General features: G+C 46.9%; 1 protein-coding gene across 4 annotated transcripts in view; it reads right to left on the bottom strand.

Annotated features, from left to right (window-relative positions):
* Positions 1 to 24650, bottom strand: part of trpn1 (transient receptor potential cation channel, subfamily N, member 1) — a 466288-nt gene extending 441638 nt beyond the window's left edge. For all 4 annotated transcript variants that reach the window (XM_072468296.1, XM_072468298.1, XM_072468299.1 and 1 more), the window contains exons 1-2: positions 24466 to 24650; positions 17236 to 17337 (exon numbers count right to left, since the gene is read on the bottom strand). In XM_072468296.1, coding sequence (XP_072324397.1) covers positions 17236 to 17337; positions 24466 to 24615 — 252 coding nt within the window. In that variant the 5' untranslated portion in view covers positions 24616 to 24650. The remainder of the gene's footprint in view (positions 1 to 17235; positions 17338 to 24465) is intronic.
* Between the last annotated feature and the right edge of the window lie 1359 nt (positions 24651 to 26009).

Below are 26009 nucleotides of genomic sequence, written 5' to 3'. Positions count from 1 at the left end.
TTTAAAAATTGAATTCAAAATACATCTGTGTGGTGGGATTTGAACCCAGATCCCCACAGCAGTACCCTGGGTCTCTGGATTATTAGTTCAATGGCAGTGCCACTATGCCACCCCTCCCCACAAGATATGTCATGCAGCGACCGAGAGGAAGATAGAAGGTGTGGGAAATGGGGAAATGGAAATGTCCCACTGGTGTCGTAGTGACTGCTGTCCTGAGGCTGGGATGAATGCTTACCACTGGGCAGAACGGAAGAAGCTCCTGTGTTTGGCTTCTTCAACCTGGCCTGAAAGGGTTTCCAATGTTGACGGTGAATGAGGAAATTGCCACCCCTCACTTTAATGAACACAAAGTCTATATTGAGTAAAGCCAGAGCCTTCAGCTGAAATTTATGTATATTACAAATTATACACCAAGCAATTGCAGGCATTTCCACAGGCACTGGGCCGTTAAGGTTTGGTGTGTGGCGTTTACAATGACTGAGAATATGTACAAAGGGACATATTTATGACGAGAAAAAAACTCAATTAATTTGGGCAGCACGGTAGCACAAGTGGCTAGCACTGTGGCTTCACAGCGCCAGGGTCCCAGGTTCGATTCCCCACTGGGTGACTGTCTGTGCGGAGTCTGCACGTTCTCCCTGTGTCTGTGTGGGTTTCCTCCGGGTGCTCTGGTTTCCTCCCACAGTCCAAAGGTGTGCAGGTTAGGTGGATTGGCTGTGCTAAATTGCCCTTGTTGTCCAAAATGGTTATGAGGGGTTATTGGGTTACGAGGATAGGGTGGAAGTAAGGGCTTAAGTGGGTCGGTGCAGACTCAATGGGCCAAATGGCCTCCTTCTGCACAGTATGTTCACAATAAACCAATAGAATGCCATGGTTAGAATCTGTGGTGGAAGCAAGTTTAACTTTCGAAAGGGCATCAGATATACCTGAAAAGGAAAAGAAAATGTCAAGACAATGGGAGGTAGTGGGTGACTGAGAGTCAACTTGGGATAAAAACCAAAATATCGGGGGATGTTTCTAAATAGGACCAAAAAACATTGTGTTTGAAGAAGATCATAAAGATTTAGCTCAGTGGGCTCGATAGCTAGACAGCTGGTTTGTAATGCAGAATAAGGCCAACAGTGTGGGTTCAATTCCCATACCAGCTCAGTAGGGGATTTTCTGTAACTTCATACTTGTGACAGTAAAAGATTGTTACTATCATTCTTATTTTGAAGTCCTCCCCTTTCGGCTGTTAGGAGTTACAATATTTACCATCACTCAGATCAGAAAATTCTGTTCTATATCTGAAGGACTTATCTTAATATTAATAACTTAAATATAGAGGATTCTGTGCTCACCGTGTCTGATGTTTGTGCTAGAGAGTAAGACACTGTCTGTAGCAGAAATCTGGTGGAAAAAAAACTGGATCAATTGTCCTTTACCCACGGGTACAAACACCAGGAATTATGGGCACGCTGTATTCTGTATTTCATTCTTAATTAGAATTCTTTCTTTGTGGGTCAAGTACCAAAGGCATTCAGCAAACTAATGAATGATTTATTAAAACAGCAATCACACACACCCAACAACACTGCATTTTTCTGAATGTCATCTGCTCTTTCTCTCTCGCTCTCGCTCCCAGGCTTAATTTGTCTGGGGGCTGTGTTCTCCTATGTGATTTTTCCCCCAAATTGGATCAAATAGTGACGGAGAACACAGCAAAATGCAATAGCGAGGCCTACCGCTGCCTCACTGTTACAACTTGAATTTAACGCCCTTTGCTAACTGCCCTCCCAGTCGCTCAGAGCAAAAGATGAGGATTAGACTCCCCAGTTGAATAGGTTGAATAATGGGACCAAATGAAAAATGGCCACCATGGTAACTTAGCCAGAATATGTAGAACCAGATCCCACCAAAAATACAGGGGGATAGAACATGAAAAGAGATGAAATAATGAAGTACAAACATTCCTCTGAGATTTCCTGTGAGAAAACTCCCTTTTCAGATACACATCTGTCGGTATGTAATGGCAGTGTCTTTAATTAATTTGCCATCAGTTCTGGTATTCAGCTGACAGACGGTATGGTGACTCAATGTCTTCGTTTACAGGTTCAACCGGAGTGGTCCGTAATTGACAGCGATCGAACCATGGTATTTCCCCTCCATGGATAAAGTTTGGTGAGATGCTTGATAGCTTCAAACATTGACTCCGCTGAAGATAAAACCATGCCAACTAGGTCTTAATTTGCAGTTTCTGCTGAGTATTATTAATTTGCTGCTGGTTACTTTGTGGGACAGAATCTTCCATTGTTGCTGGTGATGAACCTGGGGGTGGTGGGGCGGTGGCATACCTGAACGTCGCCGCATTTCCATCTCCATCTGAATTAAGCCCATGGTTGACCTTCCTATCCCACAGCCAATTGAGAACATTAATTGGTCAACTAAGGGCCTCACCCCATCATTGCTCGTATTAACCCAGCTGCAAATGGGCCTGTCGTCTCAGAGTTGCTTGTCACCTTGTGGTCCTCACGCTACTTACCTGTGGTTGAGTCCTCCACAATTCTAGGACTCTGAGAGGAGGTCCTACCAGCAGCTGCCATAGAGTCCCCAGTGGCACTGCTGAGCACAACAGTTTGCCGGTCACTGCATGACAGGCAGCCCTCTCGAGGCAGGACTTCCACCTCTTGGGTCGTGATTCCAGAAGGGGGGCCACTAGTGGCTGTCACTGCCTGATTAGCTTGTGCTTGAGCAGGTCTTCCCGAAAAGAGGTATTGAGGATCTCCCGCCAGTTCTCCAGCCAGAAGGCAGGATTCCCCCGACGCCTCAATAAGATTCCGCCTATGGAATTGTTCAGTTTATATTGAGGGAGCCCTCCAAGAATTGAATAGGATCCTAACATAAACAAAAGGCTACCCACACTTTCAAACTGCTTTCTTTCTACTGCCAGTGCACACTGCTGATTCAATTCCCTCACTTTGCTGGTTTTGAGGAATTTCAGCTAAATTTAAGAGCAAATTAGAAGGCACACAAATGATTTACTTTTATTAAATCAGTGGCCACGTTGTGTGCCTTTTATTCCTCGCTTCCTATTCAAATTTCTCCCTTTGTTTTCAGAAAGCGGTGATATGGGTTGGTCTTCAGTACTATAAGCCCCAGTAGCTCTTAGTACCTCACTCAAATAGTCATTCATTCAGGAGACCTGACAGGGTGCCCTGGCTGGTTCTATGGAGTGGATCAAAGCTGAACCTGATCTTATCTGTACATGAGGGCCAACGCACCTGCACAGTCTGTCAGAGCTCCCTGAACTGAGATTAGAAACACAGGTCATTTTCATCTGCTTTATTTCATTTTCTGATTCCACTCTCCCCATAAGCAGTGCCTGGCCTCCAGTCAGCCTGCCCAGCCCCTCCCAGGTAAATGGACCACTGCCTGGACAATTCTAGGGACTAATTGTAAGACCATTACTCAACGTGGCAGTGTAGATTGGACCAACTCACCGGTTCAGGTTCTATCTGCTTCCTGAACGTTGGCACCATTTCAAGTGTAACTGTGCCCTCTGCTCTTTCGCTACCTCAGAAAATTAGCTTAGAGATGACTCACAGTCTTGTGCTCAAGATAAGAAAAATCTAATAACATTATGGGAATACTGGCAAAGGGGTCATAAAGTATTTCTTGTATCAATACAGTTAATTAGTAAATTGAGAGATACCATCAAGAAAATTGAAAAGAGCGAGCTACTGGTAATGTTTCTTTACAAATGCCAAGAAGAACAGACCAAGAAAGACATAATGGGTTTATTGTAGCGCAGGAACATGTATTACATTACACAGAATTGCATTGAATTCATACAGCAAATCAGGCCATTCAGACCAACCGGTCCACCATGGTGTTTATGCTTCATATGAGCCTCTTCCCACTTACTTTGTCCCACCCTATCAGTATATCTGCTTAGTTCTTCCTCCCCATGTACGCATCTAGTTTCCCTATAAATGCATCTATGTTATTCGTCCCAACTGCTCCTTGCGATGGTAGGTACCACATTCTATCCACCCTCTGGGTAAAAAAAACATGAACTCAATTGTGCTCAGTGCAGCAGAGCAGGGCTTAATGTAAAAATTACAGCACAGCAGCTCTACTTTGCACCCATCCTGAAATTAAATTGGAATGGGCCTCAGGTAAGTGCAGTGCACACCATCTACCTCCACAGGTAATACAACCAGAAAAATATGACAAAAAGAAGCAAATCAATGAACACAAAATATTCAAATGGTTACATTATGTTCAATGGTTATGTTGCAAGGCAATATAAAAATTCTCTTTGTGTCTTTCCCCTCTCCATCAACAGTGGCATTAACAAAATAGTTTTACATGCAATCGAGACCTGAGAAAATGGATTGAGTAAGCAAAAAGAATGCTCAGCTTATCAAGCATGTTCCTTCCACACATAAAATCCTGATCAGCTATGTACATTGCATAGAAAGACTCTCCCCCACCTCCTCCTTCAGATACCATATGCTAAAAGGGCATTGGCGACCATGGACTTACATTGGATTTGCCTTGGCAAAAGTGCAGTGATTTGCTGTTGGCTTCCACGGTATGGCTGACCAGGGAACATTCCCACACTTACCGCCTGCCACCTGGCATATTGGAAGGATTTACAGCCTGATCATCAACCTGATTGGCCACATTTTGAATACATCTTATATGGTCATTAAGTCCTGAAGTGGGACTCAAACCCAGAACTTCTGGCTTAGAGGTAGGGACGCTGCCCACTTTGCCACAGGAACCCCCTCCCCCCCCCACCCCCCCCTCCCACCCCCCACCCCCCATAGACTTTACAACAGCCAAATAATTTCTTGAAATATCTCCTGCCAACCAAAAAAGTCCAATTCAGCAATATCCATCGTTCACATACAAGCAGCATTCACCTCTCTTCCCCAATCCCAGTTAGGAGCTTTCCATTGAAATTCTTTGCATAGCATTTTATGAAGATCATCTGCAGATGTAACATTTCAATATCATCAGCGGCAATGTGAAAACAAAGAGATGGAGCCAATGACAGTCTGACCTCTAAGCATTGATTAAAATAAACCCTCAAATTTCCGAAAAGCCATGTATTTCTGCCCATTACCCCCTGAAATTTGGAAGCCCTTAGAAAATAATAGCAATACTGAAGAGACACGATGAAGGGATTCTTTTTGCTAAGAAATATTTTATTTGAAGGCATTTTTCCTATATACAAAAATACAAAAGCCAAACTCGGCAACAGGTAACAAAATTAACAACTCACCCTCCCCAACTACCCCCTCCCCCCACCATCCAAACCTTAACCCCCATTGCCACCCCAAGCCCACCTCCTTTTTCTTTTTTCTCCTCTCTAAACAAAACAAAGCGCCCACAACTCGCCATCCCCCCTCCGCTGATGCCTCAATTCACTTTAAAGAAGCCAATAAACAGAAGCCACTTTAAAGCATCCAGCAGAGGGCAGTAGAGCGGAGTTGCTGACTGGTTGTTGCGGGGAAATTTGCATACGTACATTGTGGTCACCGTAACTTGAAGGTGCACCTGTGCAAGAGACCGTAGCTGTTCAAGTGAAGGTAAGCATCCAGCAGAGGGCAGTAGGGTGGAGCTGCTGATTGGCTGTTGCGGGGGAAATTTGCATACGTGCATTGTGCTCACTGTAACTTGAAGGTGTTCCTGTGCAAAAGACCCTAGCTGTTCAAATGAAGGCAATCATCCAGCAGAGGGCAGTAGAGCAGAGCTGCTGATTGGCTGTTGCGGGGGAAATTTGCATTCGTGCATTGTCGTCACCGTAACTTGAAGGTGTACCTGTGCAAGAGACCCTAGCTGTTTAAGTGAAGGCAAGCATCCAGCAGAGGGCAGTAGAACAGAGCTGCTGCTTGGCTGTTGTGGGGGAAATTTGCATACGGCATTGTGGTCACCGTAACTTGAAGGTGTACCTGTGCAAGAAACCCTACCTGTTCAACTGAAGGCAAGCATCCAGCAGAGGGCAGTAGAGCGGACTCGTCTACTGAGGTAGTATGGGCTGAGGTTAGAAACAGGAAAGGAGAGGTCACCCTGTTAGGGGTTTTCTATAGGCCTCTGAAAAGTTCCAGAGATGTAGAGGAAAGGATTGCAAAGATGATTCTGGATAGGAGCGAAAGCAACAGGGTAGTTGTTATGGGGGACTTTAACTTTCCAAATATTGACTGTAAACGCTATAGTTCGAGTACTTTAGATGGGTCTGTTTTTGTCCAATGTGTGCAGGCGGGTTTCCTGACACAGTATGTAGATAGGCCAACGAGAGGCAAGGCCATATTGGATTTGGTACTGGGTAATGAACCAGGACAGGTGTTAGATTTGGAGGTAGGTGAGCACTTTGGTGATAGTGACCACAATTCGATTACGTTTACTTTAGTGATGGAAAGGGATAGGTATGTACCGCAGGGCAAGAGTTATATCTGGGGGAAAGGCAATTATGATGCAATGAGGCAAGACTTAGGATGCATCGGATGGAGAGGAAAACTGCAGGGGATGGGCACAATGGAAATGTGGAGCTTGTTCAAGGAACAGCTACTGCGTGTCCTTGATAATTATGTACCTGTCAGGCAGGGAGGAAGTAGTCGAGCGAGGGAACCGTGGTTTACTAAAGCAGTCGAAACACTTGTCAAGAGGAAGAAGGAGGCTTATGTAAAGATGAGACATGAAGGTTCAGTTAGGGCGCTAGGTTAGCTAGGAAGGACTTAAAGAGAGAGCTAAGAAGAGCCAGGAGGGGACATGAGAAGTCTTTGGCAGGTAGGATCAAGGATAACCATAAAGCTTTCTATAGATACGTCAGGAATAAAAGAATGACTATGTTAAGAGTAGGGCCAGTCAAGGACAGTGGTGGGAAGTTGTGCGTGGAGTCCGTGGAGATAGGAGAGGTGCTAAATGAATATTTTCCGTCAGTATTCACACAGGAAAAAGACAATGTTGTCGAGGAGAATACTGAAATTCAGGCTACTAGTCTAGAAGGGCTTGAGGGTCATAAGGAGGAGGTGTTAGCAATTCTCAAAAGTGTGAAAATAGATAAATCCCCTGGGCCGGATGGGATTTATCCTAGGATTCTCTGGGAAGTGAGGGAGGAGATTTCTGAGCCTTTGGCCTTGATCTTTAAGTCATCTTTGTCTACAGGAATAGTGCCAGAAGACTGGAGGATAGCAAATGTTGTCCCCTTGTTCAAGAAGGGGAGTAGAGACAACCCCGGTAACTATAGACCAGTGAGCCTTACTTCTGTTGTGGGCAAAGTCTTGGAAAGGTTGATAAGAGATAGGATGCTTAATCATCTGAAAAGGAATAATTTGATTAGAGATCGTCAACACGGTTTTGTGAAGGGTAGGTCATGCCTCACAAACATTATTGGGTTCTTTGAGAAGGTGACCAAACAGGTGGACGAGGGTAAAGCAGTTGATGTGGTGTATATGGTTTTCAGTAAAGCGTTTGATAAGGATCCCCACGGTAGGCTACTGCAGAAAATACGGAGGTATAGGATTCAGGGTGATTTAGCAGTTTGGATCAGAAATTGGCTAGCTGGAAGAAGACAAAGGGTGGTGGTTGATGAGAAATGTTCAGACTGGAGTCCAGTTACTAGTGGTGTACCAAAAGGATCTGTTTTGGGGTCACTGCTGTTTGTCATTTTTATAAATGACCTGGAGGAGGGCGTAGAAGGATGGGTGAATAAATTTGCAGATGACACTAAAGTCAGTGGAGTTGTGGACAGTGCGGAAGGATGTTACAAGTTACAGAGGGACATAGATAAGCTGCAGCGCTGGGCTGAGAGGTGTCAAATGGGGTTTAATGCAGAAAAGTCTGAGGTGATTCATTTTGGAAGGAATAACAGGAAGACAGAGTACTGGGCTAATGGTAAGATTCTTGGCAGTGTGGATGAGCAGAGAGATCTCGGTGTCCATGTACATAGATCCCTGAAAGTTGCCACCCAGGTTGAGAGGGTTGTTAAGATGGCGTACAGTGTGTTTGCTTTTATTGGTAGAGGGATTGAGTTTCGGAGCCATGAGGTACAAAACTCTGGTGCGGCCGCATTTGGAGTATTGCGTGCAATTCTGGTCGCCGCATTATAGGAAGGATGTGGAAGCATTGGAAAGGGTGCAGAGGAGATTTACCAGAATGTTGCCTGGTATGGAGGGAAGATCTTATGAGGAAAGGCTGAGGGACTTGAGGCTGTTTTCGTTAGAGAGAAGAAGGTTAAGAGGTGACTTAATTGAGGCATACAAGATGATCAGAGGATTGGATAGGGTGGACAGTGAGAGCCTTTTTCCTCGGATGGTGATGTCGAGCACGAGGGGACATAGCTTTAAATTGAGGGGAGATAGATATAAGACAGATGTCAGAGGTAGATTCTTTACTCAGAGAGTAGTAAGGGCATGGAATGCCCTGCCTGCAACAGTAGTGGACTCGCCAACACTAAGGGTATTCAAATGGTCATTGGATAGACATATGGATGGTAAGGGAATAGCGTAGATGGGCTTTAGAGTGGTTTCACAGGTCGGCGCAACATCGAGGGCCGTAGGGCATGTACTGCGCTGTAATGTTCTAAAAAAATAAAAAATAAAAATAAACGGCTTCCACCTCATGGTGAACCCCTCTTCCACTCCACGAATGGCAAACTTAATTTTTTCCAGGTGCAAAAATTATTTCAGGTTATTCACCCATACCCTCGCCTTTGGCAGCTCCAAGTCACGCCAACTCAACAGAATCCGTCTCTGGGCTATCAGGACGGCCAAGGCCAAAACATCAGCCTCTCACCCCACCTGAACCCCCGGACCTTCCGGCACTTCAAATATTGCCACCTCCGGACCCTTTCGCCTAGAATTTCGGACATTACACCTGAAAACACCTTCAAAACCCCCCTCAACTTCTGACACGCCCAAAGCATATGCACATGGTTCGCTGCATCCCGCACACCACCCATACATAACCTCCACCCCAGAAAAGAACCGGCTCATCCTCGAGACCGTACTGTGGGCTCTATGCACCACCTGAAATTGGATGAGGTTTAACCTTGCACACAATAAGAAAGCATTCACCCTCTGCATGGTTTCCCTCCGCACCCCGACCCCCAATCAAAGACCCCTCCCACCCAGGTTATTCCCTTTGCCAACTTCATACATCGGCAGGAGATGCAAAAGTCTGAGAATACTCACTAACAGGTTCAAAAACAGCTCCTTCCCCGCTGTTACCAGACTCCTGAATGACCCTCTTATGGACTGAACTGATGTCTCCACACATCTTCTCTAGTTAGTAGCACTGCACTCCGTATGTTCACCCGATGCCTGTGTTTACGTACTTACATTGTGTATTTGTATGAGCTATGTTTTTACATGTATGGAACAATCTATGTGGACTGTACTCAGAATAATACTTTTCACTGTACCTCGGTACATGTGACAATAAATTAAATCCAATCCAATCCAATCCAGCTCCTTCCAAACTCTTCCTTCTGCTTGCATCTGACCTCCTCCACAGGAGCGCCCTCCCTATCCGTCAGCTCTCCATATGTATCCATCACACTCTCCTCCCCAATGTCGTCCTCGGACATCAACTTGTCTTTGCAGCACTTGATAGCTCTGAAAAGGACCTCTTTTCTAACAAAGTGCCTCATCTGCAGGTACCTGTTTCCCTTAGGCAACTGATACGTCTCCTCAAGCTCCAGAGGCCTGCAAACTATTCTCCCACAAACAATTCCCTTAAGTGGTCTATCCCCACCTGGTGCCACCCCCAAAACCTTACGTCCAGCCCCACTGGAGCAAACCTATGATTATCACATATTGGCACTGACAGAGACATGTCTTCCAGTCCGAAGTGTTGCCTATACTCGTTCCAAACCCTCAACGCTGATGCCACCACTGGGCTCATGGAGTATCGGACCGGCGAGAATGGCAGTGGCGCAAACAACAGTGCCCTCAAACTGGTCCCCCTAACGGCGCCGCCTCCACCGCCCATTTCTTAACCATTATAATGTCTGCTGTCCAGGAGTAATTCAACAGGCTCGGCAAAGCCAGCCCCTCCCTCACAATCCCTTTCCAGAAACACCCTCCTCACCCGAGGGCCTTCCCCGCCACACAAACCTCAAAATCATCCCATTCACCTCTCTAAAAAAGGACTCAGGAACAAAGATGGAGAGGGTCTGAAATACGAACAGAAACTTGGACAGCGCCGTCATTTTCACTGTCTGTACATGCCCTACCAAAGACAAGGGCAACACATCCCACCTCTAGAAGTCCACCTTCATACCTTCCATCTATCACGCCAAGTTGAACTTATGCAGCTGGGCCCAACTCTGTGTCACCTGTATCCCAAGATAGAGGAAACTCACTCATACAACCCGGAAGGGCAACTCCCACAGCCTCTTCTCCTGCCCCCTGACATTTATTGGGGAACACCTCGCTTTTCCCCATATTCAATTTATATCTTGAGAAGCGGCTGAACTCCCACAGGATCTCCATGATCCTATGAAAAGGAAATGTACAACAGGAGGTCAGCTGCATACAAAGAGACCCTGTGTACGACCCCTGCCCGCTCAATCTCCCTCCACCCTCTTAAAGCACTAAGTACCATTGCCAACGGCTCTATTGCCAGAGTAAAAAGCAGCGGGGACAGTGGGCACCCCTGCCTCGTCCCCTGGTGTAGCCCAAGTACTCCGAACTAATCCTATTTGTCCAGACACACCTTATACAAACCCCTTTCCAAACCCGAACCGACCCAACACCTCAAACAGAAATGCCCATTCCACCAGGTCAAATGCCTTCTCCGCGTCCATTGCCACCATTACTTTCACTTCCTGCCCTCTGAGGGCATCATAATAATGTTGAACATTCTGCATAGATTCACAAACAGCTGCCACCCCTTCACGAATCCTGCCTGGTCCTCCCCTATCACACCTGACACACAATCCTCTATCCGCGATGCCAACACCTTTGCCAACAACTTTGTTTCCACATTTAAGAGCTAAATCGACGGTATAACCCACACTGCTACATGTCTTTATCCTTCTTTAAAATCATTGATACGGACGCCTGCGACAGTATGGGGGGAGATCCCCCCTTGCCATCAACTCATAATACATCCCAACAAGCAGAGGCCCCATCTCCGACCCAAACTTCTTATAAAACACGGCTGGAAACCCTTCTGGACTGGTGCCTTCCCCACCTGCATCAAACCCACACTGTCCATCACCTCCCTCAGCCCAATCCATGCACCTTCTCCTCCCCCACGCTTGGGAACTCCAGCCCATCCAAGAACCGCCTTATACACTCCTCCTCGGTCGAAGGCTCCAATTCATACAACCTTCGATAAAAGGCCTGTAAGACCCCATTCACCCCCTCCGGCTCCGATCCCCCGTGTCTCTCTCATCCCTCACCCTTCCAATCTCTCTCACCGCCGGCTGCTTCCTTAACCAATGCACCAACATCCTGCTCGCTTTTTCCCCATACTCATAATCCTTCCCCCTGGCCCTCTGCAGCTACCCTTTCCTGTTGACACAAGCCCAAACTCCATGTGGAACCTCTGTCTCTCCTTTAGCAACACCTCCTCCAGCGTCACCAGGTATCTCCGGTCCACCCTCAGGATGCCCTCAACTAACCTCAGACTCTCCTCCCATTCCACTCGCCCCCTATGTGCCTGAATCAAAATAATTTCCCCTTAATACCGCTTTAAATTCCTCCATCAGTGTGTCCTCCCCTGTATCATTCAGCTCCAATAATTTCGAACAGCCATCCTCACCCTGTGACAGACCCCCGTGTCGGCCAACAATCCCACATCCAGCCTCCACTGCAGCCACTATGCCTTCCCCTGCACCACCCGCAGGTCTACCCAGTGTGGCATGTGGTCAGAAACCTCAATCGCCGAATACCCCAAACCAACCACCCCCCGCCAACAGTGTCTTATCCAGCGCAAATAAATATACCTGGGAGTACACCCAGTGCACATCTGAAAAGTACGAAAACTCCTTCGCCCTCGGCCTCCCCAACCGCCACAGGTCCGCCCCACCCATACGTTCCATGAACCCCATTAACTCTTTTGCTGTAGCCAAAACCTTCAGGGGCCTAGAACACGACCGGCCCGGCCTAGGGTCGAGAACCGTATTGAAATCTCTCCCCATAATCAGCCATTGCGTGTCCAGGTCCAGAATCTTCCCTAAAACCCGCCTCAGAATATCCATGTCATCCCAGTTTGGGGTATAAACATTCACTAGCACCACAAGCGTCCCCTCCAATTTCCCTCTCTCCATAACGTACCTGCCCCCAGGGTCGGCTACGATACTGCCGACTCAAAGGCCACCCTCTTTGAACCAGCACCGCCACCCCCCTCATTTTCATATTCAATACTGAGTGGAACACCTGACCCACCCACCCTTTCCTCAGCCTCATCTGATCCCCCAACTTCAGATGTGTCACGTGAAGAAACACAACATCCGCCTTCAAACTCTTTAAATGTGCAAAAACATGCGACCGTTTAGTCGGCCTGTTCAGCCCTCACACTTGCTACATAATCAACCGGGTCAGGGGGCTCCCCACCCCACTCCCTTGTCACTCAGCCATATCCCTCTTTACCAGGCTGGTCCACTCGTGTCATAGATCCCTGTAGGTTTTGACTACGGCAAAAGAGTTGATGGGGTTCATTGAACGTATGGGAGGGGCGGGCACATGGCGGTTTGGGTAGTACGTACGTTCCCCAACTGGAAACAATGGTTTAATCAGGAGATTCACTCCCGATTGAAGGCCATGTCTTAGGAGTTCAAGTCAGACGACCCTGACCTATATAAGAAATCTAGGTATGGCCTCTGCAAAGCCATCAGGATGCCAAGAAACAACACCAGACTAAGCTAGAGTCACAGACTAACGACACAGACTCTCGTCGGTTGTGGCAAGGTTTAAACAACATAACCGGCTACAAAGCAAAGCCAAGTAGAATTTCTGGCAGCAGCGCATCCCTCCCCAATGAACTCAATGCATGCAATGCTCGTTTCCAGCACGAAACCATCAAACTGCTGTTAACTGCCTCAGCAGCCTCAGACACATTCAGAACCATGGTCACAGCTTCTGAAGTCATATTGGTCTTCTTGAAAATGAACCCTCGGAAAGCAATGGGTCCTGACAGAGTCCCTAGTCATGCCCTCAGATCCTGCATGGACCAACTGGCGGGTGTGCGCGCGGACATCTTCAACCTCTCCCTACTCCATTCCCACGTTCCCACCTGCTTCAAGAAGACCATCATCATACCCGGTGCCAAAGAAGGCACACAAAAGGTTGCTGCATAAACTAAAGATGCATGTCATTGAGGGTAAAGTGGTAGCATGGGTAGAGGATTGGTTAACTAATTGAACGTATGGGAGGGGCGGACGCATGGCGGTTTGGGTAGTACATACGTTCCCCAACTGGATTGGTTAACTACCAGAAAGCAGAGAGTGGGGATAAATGGGTGTTTTTCTGGTTGGCAACCTGTAACTAGTGGGGTCCCTCAAGGATCAGTGTTGGGCCCGCAGTTGTTCACAATTTACATCGACGATTTGGAGTTGGGTGCCAAGTGCAATGTGTCAAAGTTTGCAGACGACACTAAGATGAGTGGTAAAGCAAAAAGTGCAGAGGATACCGGAAGTCTGCAGAAGGATTTGGATAGGTTAGGTGAATGGGCTAGGGTCTGGCAGATGGAATTCAATGTTGCCAAGTGTGAGGCTATCCATTTTGGGAGGAATAACAGCAGAATGGATTATTATTTAAACGGTAAGATGTTAAAACATGCTGCTGTGCAGAGGGACCTGGGTGTGACGAGAGGTTGAGTAGACTGGGACTGTACTCATTGGAGTTTAGAAGGATGCGGGGGGATTTTATTGAAACATATAAAATTATGAAGGGAATAGATAGGATAGATGCGGGCAGGTTGTTTCCACTGGTCGGGGAAAGCAGAACTTGGGGGCATAGCCTCAAAATAAGGGGAAGTAGATTTAGGACGGAGTGTAGGAGGAACGTCTTCACCCAAAGGGTTGTGAATCTCTGGAATTCCTTGCCCAGTGAAGCAGTTGAGGCTCCTTCTTTAAACATTTTTAAGAAAAAGATAGGTACCTTTCTAAAGAATAAAGGGATTCGGGGATATGGTGTACGGGCCGGAGAGTGGAGTTGAGTCCACAAAGATCAGCCATGATCTCATTAAATGGCGGAGCAGGCTCGATGGGCCAGATGGCCTGCTCCTGTTCCTAGTTCTTATGTTCTTATGTAGGTTGGCCATGAAACACGTCTACTCCATACTCTCAGAATGCATTGATCCACGGCAATTAGCATATTGCCACAACCGGACCACAGCAGACGTCATCTCACCGGCCCTCCATGCATCCCTGGAGCATTTCAACAACAAGAACTCCCAAGTCAGACTCCGATTCATTGACTACGGATCTGCCTTTAACACCATAATCCCAGCCAAGCTATTATCAAGACTCCAAACCTCGGACTTGGCTCCTCCCTCTGTAACTTGATCCTCGACTTCCTGACCCATGGGCCACAATCAGTAACGTTAAACAACAACGCCTCCTCCACGATAGCCCGCAATATCGGGGCCCACAAAGTCGCAGCTGGCCAAGTTCCCGCTGGCGTGGTTCTAACATGGTGCCACCCAGCGGGCACTCGGAGTGGCGGCTGCCGCGGTCGCCCTGGTTTTGGGGGGGGGGCGGCGGGGGGGATCCATCACGGGGGGGGGGGTTCCTCCAGGATGGCCAGGATTCCGATCGGGGGCCACCGATCGGCTGGCCCGGGCGATCAGTGGGGGGCCTATATTGTTAGGGCAAGCTTGCTGTGCGGGTCCACCATGCTGCGCGGGGCCGCCGCCACAGGCGGCTGCAGCGCATGCGTGGACCCACGGCTGGAAATGCAGGGCCCCAAACATTCACTGACCCAGTCTGTGATTCCCAAAGGGACTGCAGAAAGCTGTTCAAGGAAGAAACCCGGAAACGTTTCACATTCATGCTTGTCAGACCAGGAAAGGAGGCAGGGATTCTTTCGAGATTACATTGTAAAACTCTGTTGCTGTCCTCTTCAAGACCTTCTCTGTCTCTCCAGTTCACCTTCCCCCTTCCAAAGTTGGCCTGCTCGTCCATTCAGACTAATTGTAGACTACTTCCCCTCTCTCTCCGAGACTAACAACCTCCAGTCAGGTACCTGCATGGTTCAGGCCTACCCTGCAGCCACTCTGTCCACTCTGGGTGCAAGTCAAGTTTCCCAAGTCTTTATTTAACTTGGTGACATGACACTGGGACCCAGTACCTGCAGCCAAACTGCTGTAAAATAGGGACATTTCTTTCAATTGACTAAAAATCCTAGAAAATACCAAGAAAACGTGTAACTTTATGTGATCAACATGATTCATCAAATGCAGGTCCACAGTTCCCTAAAAGTGGCAACACGGGTGGCCAAGGTGATTAAGGAGGCATATGGCATGCTTGCCTTCATCAGCCGGGACACTGAGTACAGGAGTTGGGAAATCATGTTGCAGCTATATGTAACCTTGGTTAGGCCGCATTTGGAGTATTGCGTGCAGTTCTGGTCACCACATTATCAGAAGGATGTGGAAGCTTTGGAGAGAGTGCAAAGAAAGTTCACCAGGATGTTGCCTGGTCTCGCGGTGTTGTCTACGAGGAGAGGTTGACTAAGCTTGGATTGTTTTCACTGGAAAGACGGAGGCTGAGGGGAGACCTGATGGAAGTCTATAAAATTCTGAGAGGCATAGACAGGGTGGCTAGTCAGAGGCTTTTTCCAGGGGTGGAAGGGTCAATTACAAGGGGCACATGTTCAAGGTGAGAGGGGGAAAGTGCAAGGGAGATGTGGGGGTACGTTTTTCATGCAGAGAGTGGTGGGTGCCTGGAACGTGCTGCCAGAGGGTGTGGTGGAAACATGCACATTAGCAACATTTAAGAGGCATCTGGATGGGTACATGAATAGGGAGCAAATAGAGGGATATGGACCGAGTAAGGGCAGAAAGATTTTTTTAGTTAGGGCATCATGATCGGCACAGCATTGGAGGGCCGAAGGACCTGCTCCTGTGCTCTACTTCTCTTTGTTCTTTCTTTGTTCTTAAAATCCATGTTGGCTCTCATCATTTTCAAATCTGGGCTCCCAGAACGCCAGGGACCCGGGTTCAATTCCAACCTTGGGTCTGTGTGGAGTTTGCACTTTCTCCCATGTCTGTGTGGGTTTCCTCCGGGTGATCCGGTTTCCCCCCACAGTCCAAAGATGTGCAGGTTAGGTGGATTGGCCATGCTAAATTGCCCAAAGTGTCCAAAAAAGGTTAGGTGGGGTTACTGGGTTATGGGGATAGGATGGATGCATGGGCTTAAGTAGGGTGCTCTTTCCAAGAGCCAGTGCAGACTCGATAGGCCGAATGGCCTCCTCCTGCACTGTAAATTCTATGATCTCTGACTTTACTTTCAAAGCACCCCCCCCCCCCCCCCCCCCCCCCCCACCGTTATCAAAGAATGTGCCTGGAGGGAAATCCCTTCCAGTTGGAAGATTTTTCATTCCAGCATCAAGTGAAGCATTGAGGGTGCAGGCCCTGGACATGCGCACATGTAGTGTCAGCTTCCTACATTAAAGATGATGCGCACCAACCAAACACAGAAGATAGCTTCCCCTCTGCACCTCCGCCGCTGATGCGGCAATGCACGATGACGTGATTGCACAAATATGCAGGTTTGGGTGCTGGCAAGCAAGAGGGCAGGCGCATTCCAATTTCCCAGAATGCTTTCTTTGGCCACCAGGACATTGATGGTGATTCCGGTAGACTCCCAGCCATTCCGGGAGTGTCGGCAACCCCATTCAGAGGACATACGAGAGTCAACTTGTTGTCTGGAAATCACTTGTGGGCCAGACCAGGTAAGGATGGCAGATTTCCTTCTCTACAGGGCATTAATGAACCCGATCAATAATAGTTGTCTTGGTCACCATTACTGACACTATCTTTTAAGTCCACCAGCTGCAGTGGTGGGATTTGAACCCATGCCCCCAAAGCATTAACCTGGGTCACTCAATTACTAGTCTAGTGACATTATCGCTATCTCCCCCAATATGATGCACAATGAGAGGTAGATTATTAGCATACCACATGCTTCCTGATGTAAACAAGAGGCAAAGATTATAGGTCTTTTATTTGCCCCTTTTCCTAAATGGACATTGAATATAATAATTTTGTTAATGCAAATGATTTGAAACTGACCTTTGACCGATCGTTCTGATTGGCTCCTAACTCAAAGAGCCTTTCCACAATCGTCAGCTTGCTTTCTCGAACGGCGATCAAAAGTGGAGTCAGACCTGATTCCTGCCAATTACAATGCATCGTACTTAACAAAACAAATATCTTTAAAAGCATGTTTAAGCATAAACGTAGAATCATCAAATGGATGTGCCACATTCAATCAGTGGTCCGTGCTGAATCAGGCAGCACTAGCTGGCACTGTGATAAGAACACCATCCAAAATGAAAAATACAGACTGGTATATTAAACATAGCACAGGTGTTTCTTTTCCAGCTGGTGCTATATGTCAAAAATTATTTTGAAGCTTAACCAGACATTAGGCTTCTCTCAACAATGCCATTTAACTCTGTATTGATTTGAGGATCCTGCGTGCATTCTTCATCATGTGCCATTCAGTCAGCATCGTAGCCATGGCAACTTCAAAAGGATAGTACCATCTATGACAGCACAGTGGCACAGTGATTAGCACTGCTGCCTCACAGCGCCAGGAACCCCGGGTTCAATTCCGACCTTGGTGACTGCCTGTGTGGAGTTTGCACATTCTCTCCGTGCCTCTGTGGGTTTCCTCCGGTTGCTCCGATTTCCTCCCAAAGACCAAAGATGTGCAGGTTAGGTCGATTGGCCATGCTAAATTGTCTCTTAGTGTCCAACGGTTAGGTAGGGCTATGGCGATAGGGTGGGAGAGTGAGCCTGAGCATGGTACTCTACATAGAACATAGAATTTACAGTGCAGAAGAAGGCCGTTTGGCCCATCGAGTCTGCACCGATGCCTGGAAAGAGCACCCCACTTAGGCCACACTTACATGCTATCCCTGTAACCTAGTAAGCCCTCCTAACCTTTTTGGACATTAAGGGCAATTTAGCATGACCAATCCATCTAACCTGCACATCTTTGGAGTGTGGGAGGAAACCACCCTATCTAATTATGCCCCACATAATTCTATGCATCTCAATCATGACCCCCCTCAGTCTCCTCTGCTCCAAGGAAAACAACCCCAGTCTGTCCAATCTTTCTTCATTACTAAAACTCTCCAGCTCAGGCAACATCTTGGTAAATCTCCTTGGCACTCTTTCAAGTGCTATCACATCCCTCCTATAATGTGGATTCCAGAACTGCACACAATACTCCAGCTGTGGCCCAACCAATGTTTTATACAGTTCCAGCATAACCTCCCTACTCTTAAACCCTATGCCTCAAGTAATGAAGGCCGTTTGGCCCATCGAGTCTTAGGCCACACTTACATGCTATCCCTGTAACCTAGTAAGCCCTCCTAACCTTTTTGGACATTAAGGGCAATTTAGCATGACCAATCCATCTAACCTGCACATCTTTGGAGTGTGGGAGGAAACCACCCTATCTAAGAAGGCATACCATATGCCTTCTTAACCACTGTATCCACCTGCTCTGCTACCTTGAGGGACCGGTGTATATGCACACCAAAGTCCTTCTGATCCTCGGTGCTTCCCAGGGTCTTGCATTTATCATATTTTCCCTTGCTTTGTTTGTCCTGCCCAAGTGCATCACCTCACACTTATCTGGATTGAATTCCACTTGCCACTGATCAGCCCATCTGGCCAACCAGCCTGTATCCCTCTGTAGTCTAAGGCTATCCTCCTCACTATTTACCACCCCACCAATTTTCGCATCATCCGATAACTTGCTGATCACCCCTCCTACATTCATGTTTAAATCATTTATATAAACAACAAACAGCAAGGGCCCCAACACTGATCACTGTGGGACCCCACTGGACACAGGCTTCCAGTCAGAAAGCATCCCTCGATCATTACCCTCTGCTTCCTGCCACTCAGCCAATTCTGGATCCAATTTGCCAAATTTCATTGGATCCCAATGGCTCTTATATTTGCCACCAGTCTCTCATGTGAGACCTTATCAAAAGCCTTGCTGAAGTCCAAGTAGACTACGTCAAATGAATTGCCCTCCTCTACACACCTGGTCACCTCTTTGAAAAATTCAATCAAGGTGGTCAAACCTGACCTGCCCTTAACAAAGCCATGCTGACTGTTCTTGATTAATCTTTGCCTCTCCAAATAAAGATTAATTCGGACTCTCAGAATTGCTTCCAATAGTTTCTCCATCACTGAGATTAGACTGACTGGTCTGTAGTTTCGTGGTTTATCCCTTACCCCCTTCTTGAATAATGGTGCCACACTGGCTATCCACCAGCACCTCTTCTGTGGCCAGAGAGGAATTTTAAATTATTGTCAGTGCTCCTGCTTTTTCCTCCCTTGTCTTCTTTTAAAAATTAATTTACAGGATGTAGGCATCGCTGGTTAGGCCAGCATTTATTGTCCATCCCTAGTTGCCTTTCAGAAGGTGGTGGTGAGTTGCCTTCTTGAACCGTTGCAGTCCTTGAGGTGTAGGTACACCCACTGTGCTGTTAGGGAGGGAGTTGCAGGATGTTGCCCCAGCGACAGTGAAGGAACGGTGATATATTTCCAGGTCAGGGTGGTGAGTGACTTGGAGGGGACCCTCAACAGCCTGGGATATATTTCATCTGGCCCTGGAGATCTGTCTACCTTTAAGCCTGCCAGGCCACTCAGGACTTCCTCTTTGCCTATGTTAATCTCTTTAATTTTATCACCGCCCTTCTCCCTAATTTTTATACCCACACCATCCCTCTTGTGAGTGAAAACCGACACAACGTACTCATTTAGAACCCGGCCTATGTCCTCCGGCTTCACACACAAATTACCACTGTGGTCCTTAATGGGTCCTATTCTTTCCCTAGTTATCCTTACTGTCCTTGTAAAACAAGTTGGGATTTTCCTTTATTTTACCTGCCAGTATTATTTCATGTCCCGTTTTACTCTCCTAATTTCCTTTTTAAGCTCCCTGTTGCACATTACAATTGTCTCTAGGGCTTCTGCTGTTTTGATTCCTCGATATCTGCCATGAGCCTCCCCTGTTCTCCTTATCCAATGGTATATAGCCCTCAATATCCAGGGTTCACTGGATTTATTGAACCAACCCTTTTTCTTGACTGGAACATGTTGCCCCTGTACTCTGCCTATTTCCTTCTTAAATGTGTCACAGATTTACCTAAATGTATCTGCTTTCGGTCCACTCTGCCAAATCGTTTCTGATCTTATTCAAATTGGCCTCCCCAGTTTAGAACTTTGATCTCAGGCCCGTCCTTGTCCTCTTCCATAACAGTCTTGAATCTAATGGGGTTATGATCACTGTCTGAAAAATACTCTCCACTGATACTTCAATCACATGCCTGGCTTCATTAGCTAAAATCAAGTCCAGGACTCTTGTAGAACTTTCTAGGTACTGGCTTACAAAGTTCTCCTGGATGAATTTTAAGAATTCCATTCCGTCTAAACCTTTCACACCATGGCTACCCTTGTTAATGTTGGGGAAGTTGAAATCCCCCACTATCACTGCCCTATTACTTTCACGCTTCTCTGAAATTTGCCCACATATCTGCTTTTCTATTTCTCACAGACTGTTAGGGGACTATAGAACACTCCCAACAATGTGATTGCTCCTGTTTAGTTTTTAAGTTTAGCCCATATGGCTAGAGTTGAAGAGCTTTCTCAGATGTTGTGCCTCCTTACTGCTGTAATTGATCCCCTGATCAAATTTGCAACACCCCTCGTCTTTTACCTCCTTCCGTATCTCGCCTGAGGATCGTGTACCCTGGAATACTGAACTGCAAATCCTAAGACCATAAGACATAGGAGCAGAATTAGGCCACTCAGCCCATCGAGTCTGCTTCGCCATTCAATCAAGACTGATATTTTTCTCATCCCCATTCTCCTGCCTTCCCCCCAGAAGCCCTGATCCTCTTATTAATCAAGAACCTTTCAACCTCTGTCTTAGACACTCAGTGTTTTTATCCTGCCCCTCTCTCAATCATATCTCAGTGACAGCAATGACATCATACCCATGTTTTAATTTGTGCCCTCAACTCACCTACTTTGTTCGTCAGAATCCTTGCATTAAAATAAATAACATCCAATCTTGCCAACACCCTTGTGACTTATCTGGTCTAAAACATTCTATGACTTCCTGACTCATTTGATGTCTCTTCTAATTTTGGCTATGCATCTATCCCTGCTGAACCTTCTCTCAGGATTCCAGACCCTGCCAAGTTAGTTTAAACCCACCCCAACAGCATTAGCAGAATATACTCTGGGTGGGGGATTTCAATGTCCATCACAAAGAGTGGCTTGGAACACCATACTGACAGAGCTGGTGAAATCCTGATGGACAAAACTGCCATAGTGGGCCTGCAGTAGGTAGCGTAGAGAACCAATATGAAGAAAAAACTTATCTGACTTCGGCCTCACCAACCTACTCGATGCAGATGCATCGGTCCATTAACAGAAGGGACCATCACGCGGTCCTTGTGCAGCAGGCAGCAATGTCTGGGTAACATTCAGGCTTGGGCTGATAAGTGTCACATAATATCCACATCACAGAAGTGCCAGGCAATGACCATCTCCAGCAACAGAACCACCACCCATTGACATTAGAAGGCAATACCATCAATGGGTCACCCATGATTATCATCCTGGGTGTTCACCAGACGGAGGACTTGCCTTGAAACAATTAACTGCATGACTACTAAAATCAGCTTGGGCTTCCTGGCCACACGGAGATGAGCTTACTGCCGGGGAAGGCACTGTCTCTGTCCATACATTCAATTATGTGCACTTTACTTCTATTATTTTTTTCAGTAAGCGAAGGAAGTACTCCAGAAAATCGCATTCAGGTGCAAAAAAATGTTAATTTCATCAAAAAGAATTGCAATCCTAATGCTGTAATTTTAAACCATGTTTATAGTTTTGAACCTTGTACCCATGTGAACAATTTGATTGGATTGACTTCATCCATCCCCTTGATAATTGTGACTCTCACTGCGATTAATGAATGTAGCTTCTTCAACCTTTTAATACATCTGTCTATAATTCTGTACGGCTTTCCATTTGTGTCCTGTTCATTCATTTTATGCAACTAGCCCTTAAAAATGAAGCAAATATTCGCCCACATTTGAATCAATGTGTTTAATCTGTTAAAGAGTTGTGCATCAGAGTACCATTTCTCCTGAACTAAATTTAGTATTTGTCTAAGTAGACACAAAGATTACAATAATCAGACATATCAGTTGATGGTTGTTGAATTACAATAAGCAGAGTAAAATCTTTTAATAACTTCCCACAACTTGCAATAAAAAAACTCCTTTCAAACACTTGATGAAATTAATGTGTTTCCCTTGGCAAACAATTAACCTGTTCTTTTTATTTGATAAATATGATTTAATAACAGTTTTGTCATCCTTTCATCCGTCATTAAATTGTAATCACTATTTACTGGCTGATTTCTTGTGGCATTGCACAGAGGGAATAAACCAAGTTTATTTTCAAAGGAAACAGGGATATGGAACAGGTAATAATTATCACAGATATAATTCAATCCCCATTTTTAAAGTATTATATTCTGCTTTCATTTTTCCATCTCCATTTTTAATTCCCATGCCAAAATGTTTTATTGAAACTGTCTTTGTTAATTTTTCATGGCGCATTTAAGACCTCCATCCAGTGGTGGCTCCACAGCACTTCCACAGGCAGGAGGAAGTAATTACAATGAGACAAGCTTGGTAAATAGTGCTAGCATTTATGGCAGGGGTGTGTAAAGTCAAGGGTGAGTTTACCCCTGCTTTATCAGGTCTCCCTACAGCCAATTAATGGCCATCGGAGTGTTATTTGTCTTCCTGCGGGCCTTCATCCCCATTTTAGCGACAGGTCCTGCATCAGAGAGCTGATGCCATTCAAATGGCTGGCAGATCTCTGGTCCCAGCAGTGCCACTGGAAGTGGTAGCCATGGTGGGAACTGCATGCTGTCCCCAATGCATCAATGGAGCCAGATTCAAAGTTATATGGGGAGGTGGGCGCAGGGACAGGGTGCCATCAGGGCCAGACTGGCAGGCCCCAGCAAGGCAGATGTGAGAGGTCGGGGTGGACAGGGCAGGGATAGGGAGAGGAAATGCAGAGGTGGAAAGACCTGTGGGGGGAGAAGGGGGGCACTGAGGGGCATAAAGCACCCACAAAGCATGTATTCAGTCTCTCCCTCCCCCCACCCCAACTTTGCAAAGCCATATCAGAGAAATGAAAGCTGCCGGGTCAAACACTTGGAGTGGGCCTCACCCTCCATGCGTTCAATTTCAGCAGCGGTTAAAGGAGGCCCTTATGGGACTATAAATTGGCCACTGAAACACCTCAATTGGCCCCTGGGTGATCGTGCCTGCTGACACCTGTCACTGGTGAGATTACAGCTGGGGTGAGCGGGTTGGCATTGAAAACAGTGTCCATGGTGTGGTACCCAATTACATGCAGCCCCACCCCCCCCCCCCCCCCCCCCACACACACACACAGAGCTGCCAACCCACCACTGGGGTGGTAAGACTCCACCCCATCATCGTTTCCATCATGAACATGAACACAGAAATTTATAATGGGATAAATGGTCAGGGAGCATGCAGGTGCAGCTGCTAGATTTGGAATGGACTGTTTCCCTATGTGGTAAGTGTGAGGGGGAGGTGGGTGTCGGTGTCAAAAGTAGAAATGTGTGCAGTAAATGATGAGCAGGAAGGTGATGATGATGCCGCTTCAAGAGTCTCATTCAAGTTGGACTTGAAAACGAGCCATGGGGGAGTGGGCGGGAGGAATTGGACAGCTCTTTCACAGGGCCTCCACAGGCGCGGTGGGCCGAATGTCCTCCCCTCCCGATTTTTGGGGGGCGGGGGGATCAGTTTAATTGAAGAAAAAAAATGTCAAGCTACCTCAAGATAGCATCAAGTCTTTTGACTGAAATGTTGGCTTGGTGACTGTAGCCTTGCGTTTAAGGCCGATTTATTTTTCTTTGATTATACAGTGACTGTTCTTCTGGTGAACTCACGGTCTGACCTTGATCTTATTTACCGTTCAGCTCTTGCTCTCGGGAAACACACGCCTTCCAACTTGCAGCCGGTGGAATAATGGTTTGCTCGAGCTGTTGGGGAGAATGAACGTTTACTTGTCTCCTCTGTTACAGACAGAGAGAACTCTGCTCCTTTAACAGGGGGGGGGGGGGGGGGGGGGGCACCCCCCACACCAATACACAATACACAAACTACTGTCAGGGAAGAACGACAAAAACAACAACAACAAAAAGTTACACACTTCGTCGGTGAGGGTGATGTCTCGATCTCCCTTGTCCATGCTTTTCAGGCTCTGCTCCAGCACACACCATTCTCCCTTGCTGGCCAGCTGCAACACCCGGCTGCCTGAGCCCACTGTCGATCCAGAACTGATGGAGCTCGTCTCCGACATCTTCCCAACATATGCTCCACTCCTTCCAAACCCTGTTTGGAATCGCTCCCCCCCCCTTTCCCCCCTCCCTCCCTCCCCCACCCCCACCCCCCTCCCCCCCTCCCAACTCCCCCCTACCCTCTCCCCCTGACTCTATCCCGTTCTGTACCGTGCCCGCCAGCGGTAGGTGGGTATTTCACCCCCCTCGCTCTCTTTGCGGGAGGTACAGAGGAAAAGATTGCAACTGGCCTTTTCTCTCTCTCTCTCTTCTGGTCGGCGGCACCAATCAGGACCTTCGCTCTGGCACCAGTTAAACTTTTCTAACTCCGCCTTGGAGCCCGTTACCTTGGATTCAGTTGAACATTAAGGCAGCCTTTCACCCCTTGTGTGAAAGGCTCTGTGGATATTTCGCCCTCTGGATTCTTCGCCTCCCTCTCCCAGATGTAAAATCCGCCTTCATTTGTCGGTTAATCCTGGTGATTTATTTTTTATTGGAAATAGGATTCACTCGAATTTGTCTCCTGGGTAGCACAGTGGTTAGCACAGTTGCTTCACAGTCCCAGGTTCGATTCCCCGCTGGGTCATTGTCAGTGCGGAGTTAGCACTTTCTCCCCGTGTCTGCGTGGGTTTCCCACGGGTGCTCCGGTTTCCTCCCACAGTCCAAAGATGTGCTGGTTAGGTGGATTGGCCATGATAAATTGCCCTTAGTGTCCAAAAAAAGGTTAATTGGGGTTACTGGGTTGAGGGGATGTGGTGGAGGAAGCGTGTGCTTGAGTGGGGTGCTCTTTGCTAGGCCTGGTGCAGACCCGATGGGCTGAATGGCCTCCTTCTGCACTGTAAATTCTATGAAAACTGAAATGTCATATTAAAGCCATATCACTTTATAAGACACACGTATACGGTCACAGCTTGCATTGTAATGTAATGGCATTTACTTTCTGGGAGACTGCTGGAGAGCATGTTCCCCCCAAGCCCTGTAGTTATTTGGTCTGTACAAATAACAATGAAAGTGAATTTTAATATATGATTAAAATGAAGATCTCGATCTTAGGACCATGGATGAACTGTACCATAGTTTGGTGGGTGGCGCAGTTTTCTGCAAACACAGAAGGGAACCAATCCCTGCCTAGAATTTGCTTTATTTCCATTTTATGGTCCAGCCAACCTAGAACCAAGTAGTTTGCGAATTTTGTGAAATAGTATAATGTTTAAAGCACAAGAGGAGAGCATTCGGCCCATCAGATCCTTGTTAGCCCTCTGCAATACCTACTCACCTGGCACTACTCTTTTTCCCACAGCCTTGCCATCTTTTTCTCTCAAAATTATTATCCAATTCTCTTTTGAAGACCTTTATTGAATCTGCCTCCATCACATGCTCAGGCAGTACATTCCAAATAAAAGCTACTCCCTGGGTT

Source organism: Scyliorhinus torazame, chromosome 11 (genome assembly GCF_047496885.1).
Source record: "Scyliorhinus torazame isolate Kashiwa2021f chromosome 11, sScyTor2.1, whole genome shotgun sequence".
NCBI lineage: Eukaryota > Metazoa > Chordata > Chondrichthyes > Carcharhiniformes > Scyliorhinidae > Scyliorhinus > Scyliorhinus torazame.
This window is presented reverse-complemented; position numbering and strand designations above follow the sequence as displayed.